This window comes from Perca fluviatilis, chromosome 9 (genome assembly GCF_010015445.1).
Source record: "Perca fluviatilis chromosome 9, GENO_Pfluv_1.0, whole genome shotgun sequence".
In the NCBI taxonomy this organism is placed as follows: domain Eukaryota; kingdom Metazoa; phylum Chordata; class Actinopteri; order Perciformes; family Percidae; genus Perca; species Perca fluviatilis.
The window spans coordinates 12,249,056-12,271,642 of record NC_053120.1 but is presented as its reverse complement, the minus strand read 5'-3'; the positions used below and the strand labels follow the sequence as shown (position 1 = coordinate 12,271,642).

General features: G+C 39.6%; 1 protein-coding gene across 6 annotated transcripts in view; it reads right to left on the bottom strand.

Annotated features, from left to right (window-relative positions):
• The window catches only part of lrp8 (low density lipoprotein receptor-related protein 8, apolipoprotein e receptor), a 184,105-nt gene that overhangs the window by 81,972 nt on the left and 79,546 nt on the right, over positions 1-22,587 (bottom strand). For all 6 annotated transcript variants that reach the window (XM_039810698.1, XM_039810700.1, XM_039810703.1 and 3 more), the window contains exon 3: positions 12,846-12,968. In XM_039810698.1, coding sequence (XP_039666632.1) covers positions 12,846-12,968 — 123 coding nt within the window. The remainder of the gene's footprint in view (positions 1-12,845; positions 12,969-22,587) is intronic.

Genomic DNA, 22,587 nt, shown 5'->3' with positions numbered 1-22,587 from the left:
ACAGATAGGGCGCATGTGGTTAATATCAGATTACATTTTAAATGAAGGTTAGTGTTGATTAGTGGCTTTCATTGGAACACTGATTTCCTATTACTGCAGCCCTGATGTAGTGAGAGGGGGGAGTATGCTGGAGAGAGAAAGATCAAAGTCAAGGCAAAGGAGAGAAAAAATGATCAGAGACAACAGAGAAAGTAGCAGAGAAAGTAGTGGGATGACAACAGAACAAGTGGAGAGGAAAATAAAAGCGATGCAGCCGAGTAACAGAAAAAACAGGGAACTTGTGACAAAACCGAAAGAGTCAGAAGTCCAAAGTTTAAGAAAATTCCTAGATAGTAGACAGAAATGATGTCGCCATTAATATATTGTGGAGGTTTTATGCAAATTTCTGAAATTTTGGAAAGTAAAACATGAACGAGTGTGATCTAATCATTTTGTTTCCTCTGATACAAATTAATAGACTTAATAGACAAGCAACAGGGGCTCCTGTATGGACATGAACCAACGACACGGCGGCCACGTACACCTATGACAACCAAGTTATTTTAATTCTTTATTTTTGGGCTTTCTGCTTATAGGCATGTAACGGTGAGTGGCAACACGAAATGAATGCCTTCTTTACAAATAGAAAACTGTCTATTAGAAAAAACATGTTTCTCTCAGTCTTCTTGTATCTTATCATTTCTGGTACACCAACGTCTCCATCTCATTCAAGTGTAAAAGCTTTTTGTTGCAATGTTGCCACTGTTAAAGCTATAGTGCGTAGTTTCTGTCGCCCCCATGAGGAATTCTAAGTAATGACAACAAAACTGTCAGCGCGTCCACATGATACAAGCCTTTTCCGTGATCGCGCACAGCCCCCACCCCTCCTCCACGCAGTTGCTAGTAGCCAAGGAGGACACGGAGGATTACAAACGACATAATGGACTTTTCAGAATAGGTAATTATCTTCACTCTAGTTTCTGCGTGTGAAATTTCTTCACAATCTTTGAGGAAAAACACAATCTTCTGATCATAGCCATACTGAGAAATACAGAGAGAGTTGTGTGGAGCTGATGTATCAACTCATTTGGCAATGGCTTGAATGTAATGGACGTTCATTAATATCAAAAAGTTACGCACTAAAGCTTTAAGCAAATTCCTGCACAAAACGTACCTATAGAGTAAGTTCATGTGATTTGGATTTCTCATGTGCCTCTTAGCTGGTTCAGTTAGTTTTTTTTCCAGGGGTATAAAGTAGATGCTGCAGAGTAAAACTGGAGTGGATGCCCTCTCTCCCTCTCATTCTCTCTCTCTGTATCTCTCTCTCTCAAGGCTGTGTGAAGGAGAAGAAGGGGCTTGTTAAATGTGGAACCATTAGCACAGTATAGACTACAGGCCTGGCAGTGCCGTGGGGGGAAGAAATACAGCGCGACACCAGCACTCTCATAGGAAATTGCCACTTTCCTCCAACAGGCCCCTCTTAATGGTTGTTTAGTAGACGAAACATTGGGCATTAAAAATACTGCCAGTGGCTAGTGCCACATCTCAACTAATGATTGCAGGAGAAGGAGGCAGACAAAAAAAGGAGAAGGAGAGTGGGGCTGAACCTGACAGAAAATTCTGAGCTCATTTCCTCTGTGGCAGTTTAACCAAAGGCTGGGTCAGGGCACAAAGGAAGTGGTGTGAAATTTAAAACAGTCAGCCAAATTATGTGGAGAGCGTAGTTGACTTCTAAAAGCTTCTGACTGGACTTTTCTAATAGCATAGGACAGCTACTGGCTGTGTAAAGTTGTCTTTCAAAGTCATTGCAATGGGCTCAGTTGAATTATACGCTTTAGCAAGTTTAGTGGCCTCAAAAACATTTCAATTGAGTTACAGGAAAATTTGGAACCACACAGACAATATTTGAAAACAACAACTCTACAGTCAGTTTACATGCCTTAATGGGTATCATCCATTTAGAACGTTTGCAAGAACTTTTGAATCATATTTTTTTTTTTTAAATATGATATGTATAAACTGGGCAACGGTTAAAAATGGAAGCTGACGCTTGCTCCCACCAATTTGTTCTAATTTTGTACTATACATTACCTGATCAAACACCTGTTCATTTATATTGGACCAGCATTGATATTACAGGCAATTTATGTGCTTCTGTCATGGTCATGCATCTTCCTATCTCCATATGATTAATATCTGTATTGTGCATTTTGATTTCTACTGGCATTGAAGCCCTGCTTTAGGCCTCACGGCAGACATTTCTGTCAAATTTAGGTATAATTACGTAATAAAATGTTAAATGGCTGCATTCCATTAGGTGCTAGTGCTAGGACCACAGTAGTGGGACACCTAAATGGAGCAGATTTGACTATGAAATGTCAATTTTATTTTGGCCATTTTTGTGTGTTTTTTCTGCACTCTTGCCTAAACTCTAAGTTGTTGTCCATTATCCCATCCTCTTTCAGTCACTCTGTTTTCTGAGTTGTACTTGTCTGGAGACAGTAACTTATTTTTTTTCAATCGATTATTAACTTATCTGAATCGTGAATCGAATCGTTCTAGAGAGAATCGTGATACATCTAAGAATCAATAATTTTTCCCACCCCTAGTTTTTATCATGCCTGTTTTGTCTCCTGAGTCTGCTTTTGGATACCACATTTGTGATCCGGTGATACTATTTAGGGTTTCTTTAGAGGAGAAGTTAGAGAAAATTATACTGAAATAAAAAAGAGCTGCAATTTTTAGCCTGGCTTAATGAAGACGGAAAAAAGAAGATGAAAACATAACTGTTATTATGCATGGTTCTTTACAAGCACGACCAAAAAAATGGGAAAAGCAATCCCATCAGGCAGTTCTGGCTCCACAAGACTCCCTCTGAGAGCATAAAACATATTGATCACCAATCAATCGTTAAAGCCAAGAGCAAGGGTCACTAATTGAACGGAAGAATGGAATTGACGAAAGAAATCACATGGTGGCTGTTGCTGCGTAGATGTTTTTGCTCAAGTACAGTAAAAACAAGAAAGCAATTTGTTGAAAACAGCAGTTTCAAGTCCACAACCACAACACACGGGTCCCAATGTTTTCTGATATCAAGCTGGTTCAATAAATGTACCGCACCACTGAAACTATGACATTTTCTGTGTGTGGCTTCTGGGAGTTTCATTGATAATGACTACTTACCAGCTGTCATAAACTGTTTAAGTTTGTTCATATAATGGTAGTTTCTCACAGGACTTCTTAGGTTTAGTTTTTTCTCTTTCTCATACAGCAGCTAAAATGCGATGTGTCTTTTAATGTCTAGGGTTTTTCCTGTTGTGTACATTGTGTTTAGGTGACTATTCTAGATCTTCCTTAAGGGATCAATACACTTTAACTTATTACTGATATAAATCAAGGTAACGACATTTGTGGTTAATGAGATGCCACAAGATACAGCAAGATAAGCAGAACAATGCACATGAGGGCCCAAGATGATGGGCTTACAATATGAGGAGAAGAGAGAGAGAGAGAGAGAGAGAGAGAGAGAGAGAGAGAGAGAGATGACCTTTAATTTAAATTTTTTTTTTTCCACAAACTTCTAAGGTGACATTAAACTCATTGTCAGTATTGACTACGTTTACATGCACATAATATTCCAGTTTTTGCCCTTATTCCGAAAAAGACGATATTCCGACTAAGCTGTTTCCATAGCTAATGAAAGTGAGTATTCCAGCTTCTTGAAAAGGTCAGCGTAGCGATGTTTGCACATATCCAAAAACCTATTAATATCCAAGTATTTGATAATGTTTAAAAGTAGCTGTGTTTCTCCTTCTTATCGGGTCTCCAGCCTTGCAAACTTTTGGCTGGTTGGGTTGTGTACAGAAACCATAGCAACGCACAGAGCTGACAATAAGCCTGCGGTGAAAACCCTGATTGAGACGCATATTCCGAATGTGCTGTATACATGTCCTAGCAATGCCTCTAAAACCCGAATAATACTGGAATATCCCACATAAATATTCCCACTAAATCTGAAAATTCTATATTTGGAAAAAGGCCTTATTCGGAATATCCAACCGGAATCTGCTGTTTACATGACCTGGATCAAATTCGGAATGTTGTCATATTCGGAATAATAGTGGAATATTGGTGCGCATGTAAATGTACTGAATTGTGTCTTCAATTATTTATGAGCTAGATTTCACAAGCACACGCGCGCACACACACACACACACAAACTTAACAAAGTAATTGAAATATTGTGCTACAGTTTTCTCCTCAGTAGTAGTCGTGATTCAATATGAGCTCTATAAATCAAGGCTTCAGAAAGTGGGAGAGTCATGCTGTGATGAGATGCTCTGCTTTGAAAGTTGTGTCTGTAGATGAATGGGCTTCATCAGATGGAATGAAATAAGTATTAATAAACCAAGTACTTTGTCTAAAATTAGCCAAACGTTAACCACAGATTGTCCATAAATGCCCTCTACATATGACTGGTACTAGTATGATATTCAACCCAGGATGCAGACATAAAACAGCAGCATATTCTGTATGGTCATCCACGTATTGATTACCTGACAGGATCCCTTTCTCAAATTGAAGCATGACAACTTATCACAGCCAGCGTAATTCAGACTTAAAGTGTGCTATAATTTACAACATAAAACATATATAGTGGGAGAAATGTTGAAGTACATGCAGTCACAATAATGCTCAGCCATCACAATAACTCATAGCCTTGAGTTTGGTGACACAAAGTCTGCTGCCTTGATCAAAATTGGCTCGCGGTGGTTGAGCCAATAGCGGACAACCAGAGCTGACAATCAAAGGAAAAACCTTTTGAACGTAATTTCTTTTCTACATTATAAATGTTCATTCACTGATTGTAGTCTCCATTGAAACAGATTGAAACTGAGCACTGCAAGTTGATAATCTGTTATGCTTAATTTGATATTTTTTACAGTTTGAAGCACACCAAACTAACAGATAAAAAGAAAGAAAATGATTGAAACTAAGCAAGGTCGATATGTGCATTTGTGTTTGTGCAGTTGTGCTTGTATGTATACCGTGGCCAGTGAGTGAAACTCAGCTCAGGGAAAAAGAGGCTTTCCATTAAAACAACATGTAGCAAAAGACTAGAGACAGATTAGACTACCCTGACTGGAGTAGAAGATCAGAGTGACCTCAGACTGCTCAGTCTTGTTGCCAAGACACTACATTAAAATCACACACACAAACACACATGCATGCTCACACACACACACACACACACACACACACACACAACCACACACCCACACACACACACACACACACACACACACACACACACACACACACACACACACACACACACACACACACAACACACACACACACACACACACACACACACACGGAGTATGTCTCTTTCTGAATATTGTGTGCATTGGTTTGAATGTGTTTGTATTACATGTGTCTCTCTTTTGATGGCGGGGTCAAAGAATTTCTACCTGATTGAACGAGAGACGCAGGTGAAGAAAAAGAGAGATGCCTAGAGAGAGAGACAGAGAAAGGGTAGGGAGGGAGACAGAGAGAGAGAGAGAGAGAGAGAGAGAGAGAGAGAGAGAGTACACCGCCCCTGCCTAAGCATGTCAATACAACTCACTGGATCCTTGCCGTTCATATTCCAAAGTAATTAACTAGCACAACCTCCAGCCTCCATGCTATAATACGCTGACCTGCCTATTGTCTCAGCACACGCAGACAAGGAAAAATCCACATCAGTACACAGGAGCAGGTGGAACTGATGACAGCAGGAAAATAGAGATTGAGGGGGAGGGAAGTACAAGTTTCAACTTGAGTTGTGACCAAAGGACAGCTGGCTTCAAAGTGATGTTACACGGAGTACGTTTACATAAATACCAATATTCCACTATTATTCCGAATATGACAATATTCCGAATTTGAATCCAGGTCATGTAAACAGCAGATTCCGGTTGGATATTCAGAATAAGGCCTTTTTCCGAATATAGCATTTTCGGATTAAGACGTCGGATATTCTGGTATTATTCGGGTTTTAGTAGTGTGTTTAGTGCTGTTTATAGAATACATATATTATATTTTTACTGGATAAGTGAATAATTTGACCTGCTGGTGTCACTAAATGAAGGGTCACCAAAGTCAGTAGGCATCATTCTGTCGGGAACACGAATGTCTGTGTGCAAAATTTGCTAGAAAGAAATCCGGTAGTGAGCTTATAAAATATTTCAGTCTGAACCAAAGCCAGAGCCAGGCAGTATTACTACCAAACTGAATTTCACAGCAAGTATTAAAACATAATAAAACACGACTAACACTAGTGTTGAGTTACAGCATATAGTCAAAGAGCAATCATTGTCATCAGCAATATCCTTGTCATCAACATCCTGCAATTATGACTGAACAAACACCAGACTTCCTCCTCCCTATTTAAACTCAGGAATACAGAAGTTGCACTACCTGTTGGTTTGACTAAGCAGTACCAAGTAGCAGTTGTCCACTTTCAATATCTTCACTACAATTGGCATCGAAGAAGACAGTAGTGATTTGATACGAGATCTATAAATCAAGGCTACACAAAGTGGGAAAGCTGTGATAAAAGGCTCTGCTTTGACACTTTGAGTCTTCAGATGAATGGGCTTCATCAGATGGAATGAAATAAATAGCAATGTTTAAAATCATGGCAGTTTGAATGCCCTGTGTCGTTGATTAGGTTGGCAAAAAGATCCAATTAGATGATCAGTAAAACGTACTAAACAAATCAGCATTTATTAAGGTGTAATACTACATTTATAACATGTGACTCTGTGTACTATACATTGCTATTACAATGTTTTTTAAGAGTGTAAAGGTGCTGAGTTCAGGGCCCGGCACTGATAAAGACCAGAGTATATTTTGTGGAATAGTACAATTATGAAATAAATACAGGTCCTCATATCAAAGAACCAAAAGTTCTTCTTTCTTTTGAATAAATGTAGTAGTAGTTTATTTGAACATGTAACAAAAATAATAATAATATATATATATATATATATATATATATATATATATATATAAAATTAAAATGACAGATAAATAAGGACATGTACTTCTCAGCACAATCTACCAAAATTATTATAAATAATTCAAATGAGAATTGAAATGAAATTTGGATGAAAATCAAACTGCTTTCATCATCAGTAGCAGACCCAAAGGGGGGGGGTTTATCTCAAAATGCTCTACCGTGTGTACTTCGAGATTACTTGACTTCTAAAAGTTATCAGAAATCTCATTTGTGTTTGTCTTTTCTTTCTCCCACTTATGTTTCACAATGAGTTTGGAGGCTTTTCAGTATAGCTTTTGTCAGCATGCCTCCGAGTAGGAAACATGCCTGAGTAAACTTGTAATGATTAGATTTCTTGCATTGATAATACAAGACTTTTATGTTATGAATATAAAACATCAATATAATACAAAGCTTAAGTGCTCTTGAACAGTTTCCTCTCTATATCCAACATTTTTAAGCATGGCTTTGACGGCCGGGGGACTGAAAAGAGTGTGTCATATGTTGCTCCAATATGTGGCTGAGTGAGGTTGGCTGAGTGTCTTGATGTTGCAATTCAATAACCTTTATCTACACAGAGACACTTGGGTGGCGAGAAGGGCTCTTTTTAATCCCTGGAGTGTGGATATGCAGCAGCAGAGCTGAAAGAGCATGCACACATAAAGACTGAGTTTAAACAACGCTTGAGAGATTCTACGCAGCTCCTCTAATCAGTACTGATTGTCAAACTGCAGGATCTTGCTGATGCCACTCAGAGAAAATGGATGCTGACGTTGTAATGTCTAGACCCCGGGAAATCAAAGCTTTTGATGTCTGGCACGTGGATTATGACCATGGGCGCCAACAGTGTAGCACATTATGTAAATTCAATTTGAAATTCAACGTGAAAAAATACAGATGACCCAATGGAAGTAAATGAGAAGTCTTTATTTATTTTTTTACACGGATAATTATGTCATTCTTTAGCATTTAGTTATCAGGTACAATTTCCGATATTAGTAACAAGCACCAATGAAACATTTAGTGAATGAGGGTGCTTAAGCACCAAATGTCTGGAATGATCTCCAAAACCCCTTAAATTTAGAATCAGTTCCACCATTCAATACTTTTAAAAACCTTTTAAAGTCAACTCTGACTGAACAGTGTAATTGCTTTTAACTAGGTGCCCTTTAAGTTGTATGTCTGTATTAGCTTAAGTTAAGTGTAATGTCTTGTTTGTGTTCTAGTATATATAGTGTATGTACAGAGATTTGTGGTCCTGTCTGTCCTGTCTTTTATGTATTTTGAAACTTTTTGCCGCCACTCTTGGCCAGGACTCCCTGGGAGAAGAGTTACTGTAACTCAATGGGACTTTTCCTGGTTAAATAAAGGATGGAAAGTCAGAACAGGTGCTCAACCTCACAGAAATAAAGCTTTGTCTCACCGTGAATATTATTTTTTTTTACTTAATGATTTTGTTGCCTGTTTGGGAAACTGCTTTTAAGACATTTGATTCAAAATTTTCAACATGATTTTAACAAGTTCGTGCACTAAAAATGTTTCAACCTATCAAAGTTTGCAAGTTATGAGGGTTTTTTTTCCCGTTTATTGAACCTTTTGAGACTTGTGTTTCAAGTCAAGGGCTGTTTGTTGTTGGCTTGTTTAGTTCAAAAAATAAATACTAAATTACTGTCACTTATTCAGGAATCTAGTGACTTCTAATAGTACTTCTAATATTACCAATGAGGCTCCTGCAACTACTCCTGAGCGATGATGTCTGCACTTAAGACCGGTGCAGAACAGTGTATGCAGACACGCGTACTCTTTCATGCATCGCCTGATTGAGCATATTCTCCAAAATCCCCTCGAGGCCCAGATTCATTTTCACATGTGTAATTACAGACAACTCCTAAGGAGCCTGTGTGTGTGTGTGTGTGTGTGTGTGTGTGTGTGTGTGTGGTTTCAGATGCGTCATCGGAGGTCCATAGTTAATCAGCAGTCAACCAGAAGTCTCGGGGATCAGCCCATCGATTTCCTCCCAGGGAAATCAATTCAATCAAAGGCATTACTTAAACTGAACTCAGATCAGAAAGTAGAGAACATACAGCAGGGAAGACCAAGAGACCAGAGAGGAGGATGTGATGTGAAGATGGTAGGCTCGTAAAAAGAGGTTCACAGGTTGTAAGGACAGGCAAAAGACAGAAACATAGACGAGTCATTGAATGGCATCTACAGTACAGTACGGCAGATTATTGGTGTTCTCCATCACCATCATCAAAACACCAAAGGAGGGAATATCTCTGGAAGAGACTTGTACAGTAGAAGGTTTGCCCAAGACCATTAAAGCTATGCTGGTGGCTTGTGGTAGCCCAACACCTTAATAATACATTTTACGTTGGTTTTTACTTTAATCTGTCACCCATCTGTTTTCAATGACATAGTCTCGCATTGCCAGACCTATCTCCACAGCGCTGCGGAGTAAGGTCTGGCTAGTCCAAACACATTCCTGGATAGGAGTGCTCTGGTTTATTGGCATTTCTTTAAACCAATGACAATCGTCTTGGGCGGCGCTAGGCGCCAGACGCAGCAGTGGTGCCTCTGTAAAATAGCCTCGAGATGGAACTTGTTTGGTGGAACCTGTGCACGCATCTGAGAATTTTAATTAAAAAAAAAAGAACAAGATAAAAATAATTTAATTGTCAGTTCTAGCTCAGAGGATGTTTCCCGAATCGACCGGAGTTTAGATTGCCAACACAAAGAAAGTGGAAGATGAGGGACATCCGGCTGAAAATGAGAGATATCCGGCGGACCCTCCGGTGGCACCGGAACTATCCCATAAATAAAGCGTTACGGTAGAGATTTTATTTCACCATTTATACAGGTAGCTATCCCTTTTAATATCTCCTCATGGATATTGGATTTACTGACTTTTACATTAAACTGATGAAGTAACTTTATTTTTCAGGAATTGAAATCACCGGATAATCGATTTATCAATATGTTTTAAAACTGCATATACCTCAATAGAACACGCAAAATCACGTAAACATTTTGCTGCATGCCATTACACACACACACACACACACACACACACACACACACACACACACACACACACACACACACACACACACACACACACACACACACACACACACACACACACACACACACACACACACACACACACACACACACACACCTTTGAGGATCGATGTGGTTGAGAAAGTAAGAGAACTGACTGACCTTGATTGGACATAATTAGACTTAACCACAGGTCCACTTATCTGATGAAAAGACTTACAGATTCACCTTGTGATGAATACTAAATACAAGCATCGACTCTAGCTTTAAACACACGCTTAGGGCGCACACACTCATACCCTTTATAGGCATTGTGCACATATGCACACACACACACACACACACAAACCCACACATGTCCTTGGCCTACCCCCATTGGACTTATTACTTTGAGAATCTTCAAAGGGCTCTTTGATCACCTCTTTGAAAATCATCTTAAAATTGCAAATAGGAGCTGGCCTGTAGATACAGCCATATGGAGAGTTTTGTGATAAGACCGAAAGTGGAAAGCCTGACCGCTAGCAGTTCTGCTCTGTCTGACTTGTCTTTGGAGGAAACACTGCATTTGTGTGAGATTAATATGTGAATCCCTGTGAAATGCCAGTGAATTGTATGGTCTGTTTGGATTCTATTATTATTATTACTATTATTATTATGACTTCCAAACTCTGCCAAACTGGTCATTGTGATATACCAGCAAAGCCCTGTTCAAGACCACTACATCACTCTTTTGGAGTTAAGACAGGTAAGGTACAGGTTAGAAGGTGACCTGTAAGCCATGTTTAAAGACACAGCACAGCTCTTTATACTGCTTTGAGGCAGGATTTTACAACTCTGGAAATTTACCGTGACAGTGAAATTATCAAGGTAAGTGCTATAAGGTATTTTACCTGGATTGCTTCACCAGACAATTCTGCTTTTTCTTTTCAATGGTGCCTAGGTTGTGCCAACACAGTTATCTGAATGTAGAGCATGTGCTTTGTCTTTGTCGATCTTAACATTAGCTTCAAAAAAGGTTAGTCCTAGAAATTTGGACAGCTTTGAAAATGTAACAGGAAAATGCATTGACTTAAAAAAAACACGGGGATTAAGCGGGGCACCTGGGTAGCTAACCTGGTGGAGTGGGCACCCATATGCAGAGGATCAGTCCTTGACGCAGCGGCTCAGGGTTCGAGTCCGACCGGCGGCCATTTGCTGCATGTCTTCCCACTCTCTCTCCCCCCTTTCCTGTCTACAGCTGTCCTGTCTATTAAAGACTAAAATTATCTTAAAAAAAAGCCCCAAAAAACACTGCAAGCAGAGTTTTGGCAGCGTGAATATGGATCACCTTCCCTAAATAGTATGGTACTTACAGTAGTTTTAATATTTGGGGCACAGTTGCTTCCAAAATCATATAATTTATCTCTTACGAAACTCACGTAATCCTTACTCAAAGCCATCAGCATCCAAACGCCTTCTACTCTTCGCTCTTAAACCCATATTTAAACTTATAGTATCAGTCGTTTAACGCTGCTTAGCACCTCACACTTTATTCTCATCATTAATATCCTTCTGACTTTCATCCTTTAACCCAAGCATACAAACATACACCTGCTGCGTATAACCTCCCTGCCTCACCGCACGTAGTGAATAGTGGGTTAACTCTGCTGATAAAAAAAAACAGTGGGCAGTGTTCCATTTTTCATAATTGCAACAGCAAGAAACCTCACCACCTGCCAACCCTTTGAACAACAGTGTAACAGGTAAGGTCTGTTTACAGGTTTTGGTCAATTTTTATATAAAATACATAATTATACTCAAAACACAAGCTTTAAAAGTCACATTAGCTGATGTTTCAGAGTATTTCAGTGCTGGTCAAAAGGTCTCCTGGTTGCTAACACTGATAATGATAAGAAATGTCCAAGACCCAGAGTAACAGACTTTGGTCATTGTAGTTTTTTAAGCTATAGTGGCTGCATTGCCCTTCACAGAAACTGCTTTGTCGCATTTACGCGTGTTCGTCCTACAAAATGGGCAGCAGCAATACATCCTAAATATATAACTGAAAAAACACTTTCCATCAATGCTTAAGAAATAATATGTGAACCTGCACACAATGCAACAAAAATGCTGTTAAAATGCACTGCCAAACTGACCTACTGAACATAATAAATAAAATATTTTTCCTGTGAAACAGATAGGGATTCAGGGGTGAGTAATTATTTCTAAATCTCACTTTTTCCAATTGTGCTCTATAGGAAATAATGAAAGAAGCAGATGTCTTGTCCACTCTTCTGCCCTCCATGGCCTTGATCAAACCATACGGTCTGCGTGTGACGGAGCAGCCAAAAAAAGACTCTGAGAGCAATTTTCGGAGGCAATGTGCAAGAAAGAGAAGATTGGCACAGCGGCTGGAGCGCAGCAAAATGTGACACACTGAGACCGTGCAACCTTGGGAGTGCTTTATGCCGGAGAAAATGTGTGTGCGTATGCATGTGTGAGTGGAGGTTAGTTTAAACAGAAATGACACGACTGTAAAAGGGACAAGAACAGTAACATTATGCTGGTGTGTATACATGTTTTAGAAAATTCATGTATTTTTGTCAACTTTCATTTCATTAAAAACACACATGCATGGATGAACACAGACCCATACAAACACACACACTTACACTTTGAGACATCAAATGTGTGTGTCCTGAGCTCTCTGACTTTGTGTTCATGGCATTCTCTCTGTCTGCGTTTGCCTGTTTGTCTGTGGTTGTGTTTGTGTACTTACTGCAGATCGCATCAGCCTCGTCTGAACCGTCTGCACACTCCGGTTCGCCATCACAGCGCCACCTAGCAGGGACGCACTGTCCGTTCTTACAGGCAAAGTCTGTGGTCGCACATGTCTTCTTTGCTGTGGAGACAAAAGAGAACATGCTTACTTTACTTTTCAACATTAAAATATGACTCAAAGAAAGGTGAAGCAGTAAAGCTACTCTCTACTGGTCATTAATATGAATAGTGAATCAACTCAGCCCCAGTTCTTAACACAGTGTCTATTAGATATTGTATTACATATTTAATGGGAGCACAGGAAGTGATGTCTGAATAGAGACAGAACACACCTACAGAAATTGCACACACCAACTGACAAGTGATGAAAATGTATGAAAAAACTTTAAAGCAGTAAGTGGTAACATGTCAAAAGTTTGATAATCCACTTAACAAGGCAACAAGGCTAGGCAATTAAAATGCAACATATGTCAAGAGTAATTCCTGAGCACCAACTTCAAACCAATTTTGCAGTCCAATTTTACTTTAACCATCAGCGTGTTCATGTGCAACAGGAGACATGAGGCCACACCGAGACTTTTTTCACTTGACAAAGATCCAGCATGGATGAAAAAGTCTAGCCTGGGATAACCCTGACGAACTTCAGGCAAATTTGAGATTTGCTCTGCAAGTCAGTCTGGCCAAGAGCCCATTCAAGCCCATTTCCAATTTTTCCAAATGGAGGCACCAATCAAAACCGTTGAGGCGGGCTTTATATGATGACGATAGCGCAGCGACGGCGAGCAGCTTTTTGTTTACATTCAACATGACGGCTACCGAAGCGCAGCAACCCGTTAATGCCGCTGTCGCTGCTACGTCACCTGGATTGTTGGTCTGATTGGTTGAAGGACTATCTGATGCGCCCAGAGGCTTTTGAGCGGCGTCCATTGGTGACGCCCCTTTGGAAATGAGCTGCGAATGAACCTTGCCCAGACCCACTCTCAGTTACAGCTGAGAAGGGTCTGGTGTCAACCAGGCTAGAAAAAGTCTTCAGTTTCCTGTTGAATCCATACGGATGTTCGACATTTTGACAAATATTGTTGAAATTCTTTTCCTGAGGACATGATTTGTTAGATCATTTCAGTAGTATAGGTAGTTACATTTACATTAGCAATGTGACTCATTAAGAATTGAAGCTTCCTAAAGTTGGTTTGGTAATATCAAAATATTACATTTCACAACCTGAAACCGATTTAAAGTATTATCTGAGGAATAAATCCAGTAAAAGAGCTTACAGGCGGATGGTCTAGTGGAGGAGCAGCTTTTTCAATCTGAGCAGTTTGCTTCTAGGCAGAGTGAATGAGCACTGCATTGACAGCTTTAGTAGTTTGCAAGATTGTGTTGTGTATACAGCAGTGAATAGAGGATGTCACATGTGAGCAGAGCAGCACTCCTCAGGTTGCCTGCCTGAACTGGTTCAGAGGTTTTGCTCCATTTCAACCATCCCATGATCCACCTTCAGGGTCCAGCCTGGTCTTTGCAGAACTGGCTCTGGCTAGCAGTTTTTCTGATACCCTAAAGACTCCAAAGGTTTTGTGCAGTCGCTTTCTCCAAGGAGGGGGAAAATTGAAGCACTTGAGTCTGTCACGGGCCTAAGCAAAACAATCCCTCTCTTTTGACAGTGAGAGCCACTGAACAAGAGAAAGCACTCGCTTGCCGTGTTAGCAATGCCTTGCCTCGCCATGATAAAATATACTGTACTATGAAGGGGGCTGACAAATGGAAAGAAAGTGTGTGTGTGCGTGCACGTGTGTGTGTGCGTGCATGCAAAAGTAACAGTGACTGCTACTGTTCCATTTTCTTTCACGTGAGCCTGGTGTTAAACCACCTCACCGACCCTTGGTTTGAACCAGCTGAAAATGTAGGTTGGCAGAGTGCTAGGCTAATGCAGTGTAATGTAGCATGGGCAATGATACAGTATGGACATACTATATAGTTAGCTCAATCATATATTTCCTATTTAAGATCACTATTTCAAAGTTGAAAGAATAACAAATAAATATGAAATCAAGAAAAAGACGAGGAATCAATTTATGTGAGCAGTGATTAAAGGCCAATTATTCCCTGGGTGATAATTGAACACTATAGAGAATACAATGCCTTTACATATGCACTTATTCTCCAAACAACTTGTCAAATAAAAAAGATCCCAAATCCTTTTGTTGTTTTGATGAGGTTTGGTTTGAATCGCAAACGCTTAAAAAAAAAAAAAAATCTATATAACTCTAATGAGTACATGCTCTTCACATTTGAGGAATTAAAACAAAAATACAAAATTCCCACTACCAACTTCTTTGAATATTTACTAATAACTAGAAAAGTAAAATAGATTTTATCGCTAAAACACATCATTAATAAATTAATACAATTAATAAACATAATTCTTTAGCTAAACCCTCTCTCTCCCCTTTAGGAAAAACAATGAAAGACCATTTATAAAAAGCTACCCACCAAATATCTATCCTTTGAAAATGTTTATGTGCTGTTCGATACGAAATAAAACCCTTATGATTAGTACCATGTGCTTTTCTTTTACAAGAATTTAGCAGGACAGCATTAGTGCACTGATTCCAAATGCTGAACTACACGAGGAATTGGTCCACCTCTGGCACTGAATATTATATACAATCCTATTCCACTTAGCAAGGGAAAAGCTAGCCGACTTATTAGCTTGTTGTTTATGTGTGTAGCCTTGGATGTCCTGTGGTGTGAGGTAAAAGTCAGCGTTATGACTGATGGCACAAGTGCGATCCACAATAATAAAGTAGAGGAACTGACAGCATCTCAGCATCTGTGGGGACCAATGCTTTCTATATGTATATTATATGGATGACAGGCAATGTATAGCAGATTGAAGAAAGGATAGAGACAACCACACATTCACCAGTGCAGAGTATTGATTCTAAGTAGAGAGAGAGAGAGAGAGAGAGAGAGAGAGAGAGAAAAGGGAGTCTTAAAGACATGAGAGGGATGGGATTGAAGAAGGTGTAGGCCTAGAATAAATGAAAAACATGTCCCTAGGGATCACAGAGTATTCAGAGCCAAAGACAAACGGTAAATAGAAAAAGGGGAGAGAACAGGGAATAGGGGTACAGAAACGAAAGACAAGAGGACAGTGAGGTGGGATCTAGTGTAATGGCATCAGTCTTAACAAAGGACTGAATAAATCCTTTTCCTTCCTAGCAGTGTGATAGCATAAATCCCATCTCTTTCTGTCCACCCTCCCTGATTTTTTCATCATTCCCTCCATCTCTGCCTACAGCCTGATAACAGAGCCAGCTGTAGCCACACACAGAGCATTCACTCGGCAGTATAATTCACAATACTACTGTAGATCACAACAAAGCTGATATGAGACACCCACAAATAACAGTTTTTCTTCACTTTTGTGTCATATCTCCTATGACTGCTCATCCTAATCTTCTCCAAAAGCCACTTGTTTAATTCAGCTGTGGATGCAAAATGGTGCAGGTGACAGACACTCAAGGAGATTAATTAAAATGCAGAAGCCAGCTAACGAAAGCCTATCCATTTCCTACAACCCATTCCTTGTCGCATGTTTCTTATCTTGAGGACAAAATGGAAAATAATACAATTCACCTTGGCCCCTACTTCTGGGGGACCAAAAGCATTGAGTAGCGGCTGTTCCTCTGTGAGCAAATAAAGTATGCTTTTAATTAACCTTAGGATGTATTATGTTACTCTCACATTTATTTAACAGTGGCACTGGAGAAAGATAAAATACAACACTGTGAGAAACCACTGTGAGTAACTGCCAGAAAGTTTCTGTAGAATATATGATGATAAGTGGACGTTTTTAATCATCTGTGGGAAAAAGACTGAAAAATTACAGAACTGGTATTATCATTATGAAGACTTTACTTTGAAAATGACATCCCCCACTCTAAGTAAAAAAAATGGTAGTATTTAAATAAAGCACATTATGGAAAGCTATTATCATCCATCTTGAAAAGTGAGAATTACATTCATGAGAGTGTAGTCATTTGGAGTTTTAAATACAGAATGAATAGTGATTAGTTTTATGTGTGGGAATATCCCCAGAGACGGGTTTAGAAGGAAAGTGTTCATGTAATAAAATAAGAATGTAAATACTGTAGGGTTAATTTTTTAGCTGCAACAGGCATATATATATATATATATATATATATATATATATAGAAAGAGAGAGAGAGATCAGAAATTGTAAACTATGTGGACATTCGTACACTCACATTAAAACAAATGTGTAAAGACATCAGCACATTCAAAAATAAAGATTTGACCATGCTTCTCAAGAGTTGCTGATGCACACACAAACGGCTGCTTACATTTACATTCTAATGCACCAAACATCATATACGACTCATCCATATGGAACAGCCTAAACCTGCCTTATGAGGTGTGAGAGTGAATATGCAGGAGCCAACACTAGGCCACCCCCTCCCCTAGATTTGAAGCGTTATGTTAGTTTATACCTCTATTCCCGGAAAAAGTGATTCATATTTATGTGAAAGAGCACACAGACCAGAAGAGCTCGAGCTTGCTCAGGTGATTTTATCCACATTCTCGAGTTGTCACTAACTTTTGTGCACCTTTAAATTGTACCGTCAGATTCTCATATCTTATCCATCGTTCCGCTTGTCGAGCAACACGTGCAAAGACTAGGGTTGGATTGGATTTTAACGATTCTGATTCCAATTGCAATTCTTCCTTTCGATTCCGGTTCTTATCGATTCTCGATTCCGATTCTTTGAGGGGTGGAGTTGAAACGGGTCACGTGCTTATTTCACATATAAGAGGAAAGTTTTATTTTGATTCAATGGTGGTTTGCAGTTTTACCGGGCTTTTTCAACGTAAAATAAAGCCACACTAGAGCGCCGCTTACTGTGCTCCATGGCTGCAACACAACAAGCGCCCGGCCTCTACGGAAACCAAAACTTGCGCATGTTAAATTTGGAATCCATGATCAGATTTGAAACCAAATCCTCCAAACGATTCCAATAAAGAAACAATTCCACTGGAATCGGTTCTCGATGCCCAACCCCAGCAATGACATACTGTGTGTTTCTGAGAATTATTTTGATAATATACGTACTTTACTGATTGGAGGTTGCAAACATTGCTAAAAGGCTGATGTAATGCATTAAAAGAAACACAGGAAGTTAAAAACAGACTGTGTTTAATGTTTAGGCTGTAAACATCACTAGATGTTTACAGCCTAAACATCACCACCTGCTTCATTTGGCCAAGTGCAAATGTTGGGTAACATGACGGATGATCAGTCCTGTGATGCTCTACATCAGGGGTCACCAACGCGGTGTCCGCGGGCACCATGTAGCCCCCAAGGACCACATGAGTAGCCCTCAGGCCTGTTCTAAAAATGAAAATTGAATATTGATATTATGTTTCCCACCTTGTTAAGTCATTGTTTAATAATTATTGTGAGAAATAATTAACGTGATCAGTGTCTTCACATAGATGAGTATCATTAATCATTAATAATCATATATAACTAAAGGCAAACTGAGCACATTTGTTATTTCAGAAGAGAGTATCAAACTGGTAGCCTTTCATATGACTCAATACCAATGAAGTAGCTCTCAGTTTAGAAAAGGTTGGTGACCCTTGCTCTACATATTATACCTTTATAGGGCCATGCAAGGCCAAACCATTAAAATAATGCCCATTATAGAGGTGCATGGGGTGACCATGTGGGCACAGTACACTTAAAAGGTGTGACGACTGTCGACCTTTTCTATAGACATAGATAGTGTGTTAATCTTCCACTGACATTCAACTAATGTCACGCTCTGCAGACCCCCATGATCAATGAGTGACTAAGCTGACCCAATCATGTTCATGTGACCCACGCACACAGACACACACACACACACACACACACACACACACACACACACACACACACACACACACACCCTCTTAGGATTCTTCACCACATCCTCCTGACGACATGATTTGGGACACTAGTGTTCGACCTGGGAACAGGTGAAGGTCAGCGTCTTCCTTGAAGTCATTCAATTTGCACACCTCATTACACACACACAAACACACGCAGAGTGAAAGGGAAACGGAAATAAAATATCCAACAGCACGATAATAGCTAAGGGAACACTGTGTCGCCTCTAATTAGGATTTGTTGACTGCAGTGCCTGAAATGTTGATTTGCTCCAATAACAAAGGTCTGAAAGAGACAACCGATGCTGTAGTGAGATTATTTACCAGCCTGAAAGTCAGAGACAGAGACACCTTTTAATATGCTTAAGTTCCAAGTGCAAGAGAACGAAGCTGGCATGCTTTGTTCACCAGCCGCTTTGAATTGGGAAAAACATAGTCTTTTGAGATGCAGATTCTGCGGATTTTTGGATAGTTTGGGTTCTCTCTTTGGTTTTATTTTGGTAGTCTAAGGGTGGATTCCGATACAATGGGAAGTCGTCTTGCTGTATTCAAGCAAATAAACTGCTGGAGTGTTGTGTTTTTACATTCTGTGTTTATTGTCCCCCAATTGTAAACCATAGAGATATTAGCTGTAACAACAGACACCAGCTGTTTGTGTGCAGTGTGCCTCTGTACAGTATTATGTGTGCAAGTGACTGGTCATACAGAGAATCATCACAAGTAAACATTTTCATTGCGTACCAGGAAGTTCCAGCAAGTAATACCCTTCCTGTCTCTGTACCTGTATGTATAAAGTCATACAACTTTGGATAGCCACGACCTATTCAGCCCAGTTGAAAACATTTCAACTTGAGCATACTGTATGTGGCTTTGAAGGACTATATTTGTTTAACCTCCATCCATGTTTTTGACCTTCTATTGCCTCTGAATTCTGTCTTTATTTGTTGGCACTCCCCTATCGGGAAAAATAACTGCAAAGAAATCATTAAAATATTAAACTTTTCTGTTTGCTGCATATTTAATTTGAACCCAAACCCTAACAAATCTTCTCTGGCCCTATTTCTACCAGTTAACAACCCAGATAAATTTGGTTTAAAATAACCCAGTTGGAATTCACCACACTACCAAGAAGAAACACAGAGAAAAGCCCAAACTGGAAAGTCTAATCTGTGTCCATGAAATCTGGAGAAACGCCAGAGAAAATGCTGTGGTAACCACGTCGCACTGCTCAGGTATTCCATCACTTAGATTCTGATCAAAGTGTGTTGAGCAATTCGCAGGTAACAGAAAAGTCCATTTGAATAAATAAGGGGTGACAGAAATAGACAAATACCTTCATCAGTGTTTTATTATTATTATTATTATTATTATTATTAATAATATTATTTAATAATAATTTAATATTGTTATTTGTTATTATTATTATTATTTCTACAGTCACCCCTGTAAAGATTAAAAGCCTGGTTTACGCTGAATAAAGATAGGCTGTAATCACTAATGATTATGAAAATTGGTTTCAGCCTCATCCTTTTCAGTTGGGAGTTAACTTCCTGCTCATTGTAAAGACTTGTGTTTACATTCCTCATTATTTTGTGAATTACATGGAAGTCTAAATGGCACACAATATAATATACTTGTTATTGTTTTTTAAAAAAAGAGTGGCATTTATCTGTGTTTTCTTTTGAAGGGTAATCTGGAAACTGAATGTATGCTCTGCAAAGCCAAGTGTAGTACACGCACACGCACACGCACACACACACACACACACACACACACACACACACACACACACACACCCCTATCTGGAAAACACCGTACATTAAAGACAAACAGCAGAGAAAATACATTGCACGCTATGTCTTTGGCTGTAAACAAGTCTCAAGGAAGACACAGTAAGGAAGCAAAGGGAGAAAAATGAGAAACCAAAAAAAAAAGAGAGCTAGAGAGAATGGAGAAAGAATGAGCATGGGAGAAAGAGGAGAGGAAATGGATGGTCCTCCAGATCGTTGTGATCGGCTAAAGAGCTAAAGAACGCAACGTGTCAGGAGAGGGAAAGAGGCCGTTAATCAGCGAGCAGAGGTCGTACCACAACTTCGAGGGAGTGGCAAATACTCCACGAATCGTATGTGTGTCTGTGTACTTGTGAGCGAGCGAGCAAGACAGAGAGATATGGAATTAAAGGCACAAAAATAATCCCATAGAGAGAGGGATGGAGTAAATTAGACGAGCATAATATTTGTCTTTTTAGGAGATTAAAGTCTTGTCCAGTTTCCTATGAATCCGTTGGAGACAAAGAGATATTGAGGAGAAGGACAAAGAAATTGTTGAATAATAATCAACACATAAACCGCCCATTGACTGACTGAAAATAAAAGGGCAACTCAAATGGCAGCTTAACGTTTCTAACTGCCAAATACAAAGTTTCCCAAACTCTTCAAAGCCTATCGTGAATGTAACTTAAATCTGTGGCTAGAATTGGCATTAAGTATGTGTTCAATATTATCAGAGAGGAATGAATAAATACTATATGTGTACATTATTGGGAGTATAAAGTCTACTAGGCCAAAAAGTGCCTTTGCGCCTGAATTTGAATGCACATGCGCACAGGCGTGTGTGAGCGTACGCGGCTGTGAGAGTCAGATGCACACACTACAAAGGACGGAGATGTGAAGAGAACTCATGGACCGTCGATCCATACAGACCAGATCAAATACACTATATATTATGCTCCTCACAGCACATCAAATACCACCTATCAGTTCAAAGAAGCTTGTTACCATTTCACGATCTCCCTCTCTAGACCAAGAGAGTCTAGCCTATAGGGCAGGGCAAGGTGCAGTCTCCGGACTTTTGAGACAAAAAAAACAAACAAGTGAATCATTGATTTGGAGGGGGGGGAGCAGGGGGTACCAGAGATGAGTACAGAGACCTGGGTGACAGTTGCATCATGTGGTAAAGGAGGATTCACCTGAAGCTCAATGTGGCGAAGATGAAAGAGATTGAGGCAAACTTCAGAAAACTGAGATCTGGGGCGGCCTCTAGCTCACCCATTAAGAGCGTTCGCCCCATGTTGGTGGAGTCCTGCAGCGGCGCGGGTTCGAATCCGGCCTGCTGCCCTTTGCTGTGTGTCATCTCTCTCTCTCTCCACTTTTCCAGTCTATCCACTGTCACTGTATCTTAAAGGGAAAAGCCCCAAAAAATTATCTTTAGAAAACCGAGATCCTTCTAACTCACATATTTATTCATTGGGACCTTCAGACAGGCTAGCAACACTGTAAGCAACACACAGACGTGAGAAACTGAACTACATCTACATGTTGAGGAAGCTACATGTTGAGGAAGCACATATCTTCAAATTCTCTGAGTTTCTTGTTGTGCCGGATGGGGAAATCAGAGAAGGGAATGCAAACAGACAATACATTGATCCAGAACGCTGGGTTTGTCCATACTGACGTGCTGCATAGTTGGTGGGGGACTAAATGAAAACTTTACTGTGAAAATTATACAGTATACTTTATATACTGTATGTATTCACTTCACATACTGCAGCTGTCATGTTTGTTTAATACTGTTTCATTTTGGGGTTTTTTAACCATTATTTCCCACACTATTTATTTTATACCTCATGTTATAACAAAGCCACACTGCAGCTTGGTCACACTGCTTTGATTTGATTCATATTCTTAATATGAACCACATAAAGCCTCAATGTTATCGTATCCACTGCTTGAACAACACAATTTCTCTCTGGGACCAATAAAGTAGTCTATCCCTTTCTAACCACT